The sequence below is a fragment of the Anabrus simplex genome, chromosome 2, assembly GCF_040414725.1.
Source record: "Anabrus simplex isolate iqAnaSimp1 chromosome 2, ASM4041472v1, whole genome shotgun sequence".
NCBI lineage: Eukaryota > Metazoa > Arthropoda > Insecta > Orthoptera > Tettigoniidae > Anabrus > Anabrus simplex.
The window spans coordinates 1,063,811,055-1,063,819,505 of record NC_090266.1 but is presented as its reverse complement, the minus strand read 5'-3'; the positions used below and the strand labels follow the sequence as shown (position 1 = coordinate 1,063,819,505).

Genomic DNA, 8,451 nt, shown 5'->3' with positions numbered 1-8,451 from the left:
GAGAGTAATGAATTCTCTACACCCTGAAATCAGTCACTTATTAATTTCAAACAATTTCTTGCCTAGGCACTGAGTGACAAAATTATAATACTGCGGAGCCTAAGTCTGCACATGTGCATTTAAAAATCAATTAGTTGTCATTTAAAGACAACATTAAGACAAACATGTGGAAATACAGCACCTCTCTGTGTCACTGTGTTACTAATATTAATCAGATGCTTAATGTTTGTAACACTTAGTAAAATGCAAAATACTGAAAATATAAAACACATGGGGCCGATTGCAGAAACAATGACTAGTTTTAAGCCTTAGACAACGTCTACCTAAACAAAGTCTAAGTTGTGCACAGTCTTCCATTGCATAAACAATGTTCAGCTGGTGTTTGACTAGATGTTGTTTAGTTTCAATATTGGTTCGAAAATGGAGACAGAAGTATCTTTCACGTTACTCTTTGCTTGTCGCAACCAATGAATTTATTGGTGCACACACCAAACGCTAGTCAGCTGTTGCTTTCCTACATATTATTCAAATATGGCTAAGCATGAGCACGACTTGCCTGCAGATAAGAATATCGCTTTCGGTGAAAATGAAATCTCATAATATTATTGACACTAAAGCGACACGCCACCGCGCGAGGAAATGTAGCTTTGATTATAGTGTTGTTACGGTGAGTGTAATATACTCGTAAATAGCTTCGGCGAAGGGAAGATGAAACAATAGTACTGTGTAACCAAATAAGTTGTATGGCCCATATAGATCTAGCTTGCATTCTGGAGATCATAGGTTCGAAACACATCATCGGCAGCCCTGAAGATTGTTTTCCATAGTTTCCCTATTTTTACACCAGGCAAATACTAGGGCTGTTATTATGGCCACAGCTCTTCTTCCGCAGTCCTCCTCTTTAAACAATAATCACCACCACCACCACTTGCCTTTTCCTATCCCATAGTTGCTGAAAACTTACCTGAATAAGCGCGACAAATATTAAAAAAAACCCACATACAACCTACTTTTTAGTTGTCACTACTATGTGTGCTTACTTGGCAGCAAATATAAGCGAATCCCTCCTGGTTGATGTATGTGACAGCTCTCTGACCATCGAGACAAGTAATTCTGTCATGTATGTAGTCGAAGTGACCTATAATTATCCCATGTATAATAAAATATATCGGCTGACAAGAATTGTAATCAAGTTGACAGTTACTGGACTGCCCCTTTGTCAGTCTCAAGAAACAAGTCTCTTGAATAGAAAAATATTATTTTAAGCTGTACCTCCTCGTACATTTCAAATGAATTGCTGCGACTTCACAGCGGAAGACCCACAGAGAGGCCGTAGGACTAACCTTTCTTCCCAGAATCATCTCAACATGATAATACAAATTACACGTTTCATAGTACATAACCTTTGAATGTGATTCACTCCTCACATTTGAGGTTAAACAGTGTTCTTGGCAGTGTTTAAACATGGCTGGTTGAACATCGGTTTTAGACAGCGTCTAAGTGATAAATAACGTCTCTGCAATGTGGCAGCCATACTTAGACATTGTTTAACCATAGACATTGTCTAAACACCGTTTCTGCAATCGGCCCATGAGCTCTAAATTCAAATACAACAGATGTTATTCAAGAAAAACTTATAAGTTTCCTACATAATTTTTGTCAGACGCAGCATTCAGAAATATTGCCATCCCATCCAAAATCTTTAGTACTAAGATCCTGGGATTGATAACAAATGTGGACACCATGGCAATAAAACTGAAAAAAAAAAATATAGAGTACATTTCTGTATAAAATATTAAAAATTCTGACGCACTGGTATCACGATACTGCATTTATTAATTCCTCAAAGTACGATTCTGACAGCACTAAAATGGCACTATGTAAGAGATCAGAGTTTACATAAACAGAACAGTAGTGGAATGAAGGCGCCAATAGCAACAAAGACAGGCAACATAATGGACGTATCATCAACAGAATAGGGGTCTGGAGTTCGAGGCCCACTAGGACGGCGATTCTTGGCAGATTTTTTATCGTCTACCTCTTCACGGTAATCATCAGTTTCTGGTTCAGCTGGTAATGGTGGCAACTTAGGAACATCTGTACAGAAAAGAAATTACAATGAAAGAGTATCAGGAAGAATTTACAGGAGATCAAAGTATACCTTAAATTTAATTTACATGTTGTAAATTCCTGTTATTAATATAAATGAAATTATTTTCCACATGAATTACTTTAAAGTACAATACCTTCTAAACTTCCTTTCATAACACAAATGGCATTAATCTTTGGATTATCTCTGTACCCCTGAAACAAAGGGAATGAGCTATAGCCAGAACACTCAATTACACCTGAAAACACAGTAACAAAAAAGCAGAGCACATTTCAATCAATCAATCAATCAATCAATCAATCAATCAATCAATCAATCAATCAATCAATCAATCAATCAATCAATCAATCAATCATATGATGTATGTACAGTACATACAGAGTGGATTTGAATTCTACCAACAATCTTCCGGAGGTTGTTGGGGGATGTTTGCTGAGAATACTGTCCGGCTCCATGGCTAAATGGTTAGTGTACTGGCCTTTGGTCACAGGGGTTTGATTCCCAGCAGGGTCAGGAATTTTAACCATAATTGGTTAATTTTGCTGGCGCAGGGGCTGGGTGTATGTGTTGTCTTCATCATAATTTCACCCTCATCACGACGTGCAGGTCGCCTACGGGAGTCAAATCAAAAGACCTCGACCTGACGAGCCGAACTTGTCCTCGGACACTCACGGTACTAAAAGCCATACGATATTTCATTTTTGCTGAGAATACTGAGAAAAGTAACCCGTGGTCTACAGTGGCTCATTACCGAATAATGTGATGGTGATATGTTAGACATGGGCCATGTACATAGATGCTAACAGATTACTAAGGAATAAATCAACTACTCAATTTTTTTTTTTTAGAATTTGATTTTCTTTCTATCATATTTATTTTTAACTATGATAAAAGGAGCTTCATGATCACTTATACCATCTATCACTTCTCTATACAGCTCATTTGGTTTTATTAGCACCACATCTAGAATACTTTTCCCTCTAGTTGGTTACATCACTTTCTGATTCAGCTGTCCTTCCCATATTAACTTATTCATCATTTCTTGGTCATGCTTTCTGTCATTCGCATTCCCTTTCCAGTTGGCATTTGGTAAATTGAGGTCACCTTCTACAATAATGTTCTTTTCTGTGTCGTTCCCCATATAGCTGATTATCTTTTCAAATTACTCCACATCAGCTACAGCACCAGCCTTGCCAGGTCTGTACACCTCAAAAACATCAAGTTGCCCATTATCTTTAGAGATAAGTCTTACACCTACAATTTTATGTTTCTCATCCTTAACTTTTTCACTGCTTACAAATTCTTTTTTCACCAGCATGAATACTCCACCTCGTACCATTGCTAACCTGTCTCTACGATAAAAACTCCAATTCCGAGAGAAAATTTCTGCATCTATAATATCACTCCTCAGCTGTGATTCAATTCCTATTACAATATTCGGTAAATATATATCTATTAAATTACTTAATTCTATTCCTTTCTTTACAATACTTTTACCGTTTAATACTAACATTTTATGTCATCTTTACTTGACTACCTACTTCCTAATCTGTTATCACCCCGTTTCCCTGTGGATACCTCCCTGTAGCTCTTCTAAATAAACCCCTAACTTATATCTACCTTTGTGGTTCATGTACAGGCCATCTAAATGTAGAGCCTTATCTCCTACCCACCTATTAGGATCTACAAATCTCACACCCAATTTCCTACATATCCATTCCATAGTATCATTTAAATCCCCAATCACTCTCCCACCGATAACAATCTCTGCTTCCTTAAACTTCTTCCGTGCTGCCATAACCGGATCCCACAAATCCCCAACTATGTTAGTTCCTATTCCTGCTTGCCTTACATTGTTGGTACCAACGTGTAAAATTATAACCTATACCTTACCTCCTCTTCCCCTTCTACTTTCCTCCACATCTGCATTAACCTAATTCCTGGATAACACTCTACCTTGGTTCCCTTTCCTCTACACACTTTCCCCCAAATGCTTAACAACTGAGTCATCCCCTCCTCTCCTGGTCTCCTTTAACTTTCCTGACACCTGGAGAACCTACTAACTAGCCGTTCCCTTTCCTCTTGCCTCCTCCTGCTCTGTTGCACTTCCCTGATCGCCATCTTCCTTCTGCTGATCTACCCTTCAGTGACTCATACCGATTCCCCACTAATAACTCTCCTGGGCCTACTACCTGAGGAAACCCTTAGCCCTCATTTTCCTCCCACTTAAAACATTCATCCACCTTCTTCCCTTTCCCTCCCTCTCGCCTACTTACCGTATCCTGTACATTGATTGAGGGAGACCTATCCTAATTCCTGTCGTCTGTTACAAGCTTAATTATTTCTCTCAAACTGGCTATCTCTTCCCTCATCTTCCTTAATTCAAACTCACAACCACAGTCCTTACACCTGCCTCCCTCAGCCATTCCTTTGTCTCTACAAAGAAATGTGAAATAATATGCAAATATCAACACAAAAATAAAAGCGTATTCTATGAACAACAGTGTACATGTCAAATGTAGGAAATAATGTATACTACACAAAGATTTCACAATAATAATGCAAGCACCGAGCTCGATAGCTGCAGTCGCTTAAGTGTGGCCAGTATCCAGTAATCGGGTGATCGTGGGTTCGAACCCCACTGTCGGCAGCCCTGAAGATGGTTTTCCGTGGTTTCCCATTTTCACACCAGGCAAATGCTGGGGCTGTACCTTAATTAAGGCCACGGCCGCTTCCTTCCCATTCCCAGGTCTTTCCTATCCCATCATTCCCATAAGATATACTTGTGTCGGTGCGACGCAAAAAAACTAAATAAAAAAACTAAGTGATAAAAAACTCCACTACATTTATTCTACTTACATTAGGGTGTCCCTTAAACGGGCAAAACAATTTTTTTTTCACTTATTGAAACGCATATCCCGTTATTGCGTTTATTAGTCTATTAGTTACCCAAGTACAAAATTTCAACTTCCTACATTAATTTTAACCCGTGCCGACGGGGCCTAAAAGTTTTAGAAAATAGCTGCTTAAAGGGTCTGTTAAATGTAGTTGTAGATGATCACTCAAAACAATTATTTTAGAGAAATATAAATGAAAACAGAAATTTATGTAATGCTCTTCTTGTAAGTAACAAAAAAGATACAATTTTTATAGTTATTCATTTAGATATTTCCTCTTCAAAGTCTCTTTTTTTACAGTATGGGTAAATTTTTCTATGTTCTTGCACACAATGTAATAAGAACTACTTCTGTTCTTCATCTGTGATAATCAAACCATGAAAGTCTATCATCAATTCAACAGTTCTTTCAGCTGTGTCACTAACTGCTTTTATGATAGAAACCTTTTTAGCTTCCACAAATGCCACGTTGTCTTTCCATGAAGATACAATTTCTTGAAGGAAACCACTGTCAAGTTTCAGTCGTGAAAATAAATCTTTACTCTTGACAGATACAAAATCACTCAAAGATTTCCCTGAAACAAGATAAAAATTACTTGTGCCTATAAATAAAACAAATATGTTCTAAATTAAGTACTAGATTAAACACTACTAGTCTACTATGTACCATATAGAGAGCCAGACATCTCTTCTTTCGATGGAACATATCTCTTTCCGGAATCACCAAAGCTTTCTTTTTCTAAATTTTCTACAATGTTTCCTTTAGTCTGCTCATCAACTTCATTATCAAAAATTGAAAAGATGGCTATTTCCTCTGACAAGTACCACAAGTGTTGACTGAACTTGTTTAAAGCCGCATTGGAAATCAACTTGTCAACTTTCTCGTAATCTTTTAAGGTCTTTAAAAAACAAAAATCTTGATTCGGCGCTTTTATTGCCAAACTACATCCAAGCCAGGGCTTCACGTAAACTGCCACAATGAATAAACAAACATCTTGTAAAGCTTGTTTGTCCTTAGTGCTCATTTTAAACTGGGGCTTCAGTAAACACTTGCCAGTAAGCTCTTGCCATCCATCGTGCTTGATACATTGCACCAGGAGGTCTGATCTTTATTTTATTTTTAATGTCTCCACCCAGAAAAACAATAGCAAGCTCAATGAGCTCGCAATAACCATTTGTACAGTCGATTTTGCCAGCTCATTTTAAAAAAACGTCACCAATTCAATAATATTTACTTCACAGAGATGTTGTTGGATAAAATCAGTGCACGGTTCGATGGCACTAGGATTAATATTCTTCCAGTTGTCTCTAAACTTTTTGAACAGCGGAATATCAGGACTGCTAGTGATTTGTTGGATCTTTGATTCAAACACACTTTTGAGCACCAGTTCGTAAATATGATGGCGGCAAGGAAAGAGTAACAACTCTCTTTCTAGTATTTGCTCTAAAAGCACACAAGCTCCATTCAAGCGTCCTGTATTAGATGCTGTTGTATCACAGCACATTATTTGTACCTTATCATCCAGGTTCCAGTCATGAAGGGCATTTGACACTGCTTTCGCTTGCTCTTTGCCGGAAGAGTTGTCTAACTTCGGCACAGCAAGAAGTTGTTCTTCCTCGTCACGTGAAATAATAATTGGTAGGCGTTCTTCGTTAGAACTTCTTACGTCCACAGCAGGTAACAATTTTCCATCCCAATGAACAGTAACTACTTCGGGCACGTTATTCTGAAAATCGGATTTAATGGATCTCGCTCTATCTTTTCTCATTTGTGTTCGAACGCATTGAATAGAAGATTTGTTGATCGGGTAATTGTCAGAACTAAGACCAAGTGCTTCTACTACAGACTGAATTCTATAAACAGAATCTCTGATGCTTAGTTGACATCTGTCTAAAGTTGCAACTAATTTAGATGTGATAAAATCTTTTCTTCCTCTTCTTGTCGACGTAGCTTAAGAACTTACAGATTGAGATGTGGATGGCAGAGATTCTTCCAGGCTTTCTTCAAAGCTTGTGGATTGTTCTTCTACGTCTTCATGTGTATCAAAAGTCTGTAAAGCTGCAGATTCCAATGAGCTCGCGGAAGACGTTTGCTTTAGTCTCTTTTTATCTTCTGCGAGTTTTCTCAGCCTGGCCCTTTCTTCAATATCAGCCAACTTTTTGTCAACACCTGCTTCGATTTTTATTCTTTCAAGAGCATCAGCATGTGCGATATCAAATAAATTATCTAATTCAATTTGAAAGTTCTCTTCGCGGTGCCTATGTAAATCCTGAATCTAGTTGCTATTTTTTTGCAGTTTTCGCCAGACCTGATAAAGATCCACTAACTTCTTAACACAATTAGGCACAGCTCTGGTAGGTATTCTAGCCTTTTCCCAGAATTTATTGCACTCCCGAATGACAAGATTTGCGCTTTCACTAACAGTCAACCTCACATATGTTGAAAAATAGAACTGCAAGAACTTGACGATTAGATGGTAATTTTGCGCCTGTTATTTGGTGATTTACTTCACCAACCAAGAAAATGGTTTTTTTTTTATTGCTCCTTAGTTCCACTGACATCTTCGAAATATAAAACAATCCGTGATAGCTACGCGATAAGTGAAAACTAAGTGACAATAACAATGAGAGCGCGCCACTCTTGTGACGCAACTTGTATGGACATGTTTGCGCGCAAGTCGGCACGGGTTGCACTGTTCCAAATAAGGAAAAAATTGTTTTCGGGTGTTTTAGGCCCAAATGAATAAAACAATAACCTATGCATTGCAAAATTAAAGCTTTGAAAAATAAGGGATACCCTAACTTACATGTATCCTAATTATAAAATACTAGGAATAACAGGCTAACTATGGAAATGTGTAGTTACACTAAATACATATATGCATAGACAGATTATTATTATGTAAAAAATACACATGGGCACGTGCGAATAAGCCTATTAGGACTACAGAAAGTATTTATTTGCCTTCCTCTGTGCCCATATTTCTTTCATTCTTTTACTGTGGTGTAGCGTTATTACAATGACAATATATGTATAATTCAGGATCTGACTCTATTCGAGAAGCCGTATAATTAAATTACGTGTCTGTATGGCACGGCTAATCTTAAATGCTAAGGCGCATGGAACATTTGTCTATGTTTCCTCCTGCTCATTTCATATGAGACTATTGTGGCATATCATCATAGAGTTATTCTGAAACATTTCTCCGTGTTGCCCGTATGTGATGCGTATGAGACGGCAAAGCGTACTCTGATGGCACCTATCTGTGAACGGTATAACTAGTCTTGTGTACAGACTCTTATCTCCAGAGTGCACAACGATAGCCAGACACTACCGCTCTCATGCAGGTTACTTGGGAAAGAGACTGTCTGCTGTTGAAACGGGTCGTGTGTGGACGTTTTGAGACCATGACTCTGTCTTCATCTTCTAATATGAAGGACCATC

General features: G+C 38.0%; 1 protein-coding gene across 1 annotated transcript in view; it reads right to left on the bottom strand.

Moving 5' to 3' along the window:
- Positions 1–1,457: 1,457 nt before the first annotated feature.
- Positions 1,458–8,451, bottom strand: part of LOC136864697 (malectin-B) — a 182,104-nt gene continuing 175,110 nt past the window's right edge. Inside the window, exons 3-4 of the mRNA XM_067142016.2 lie at positions 2,247–2,304; positions 1,458–2,097 (exon numbers count right to left, since the gene is read on the bottom strand). Coding sequence (XP_066998117.1) covers positions 1,889–2,097; positions 2,247–2,304 — 267 coding nt within the window. The 3' untranslated portion in view covers positions 1,458–1,888. The remainder of the gene's footprint in view (positions 2,098–2,246; positions 2,305–8,451) is intronic.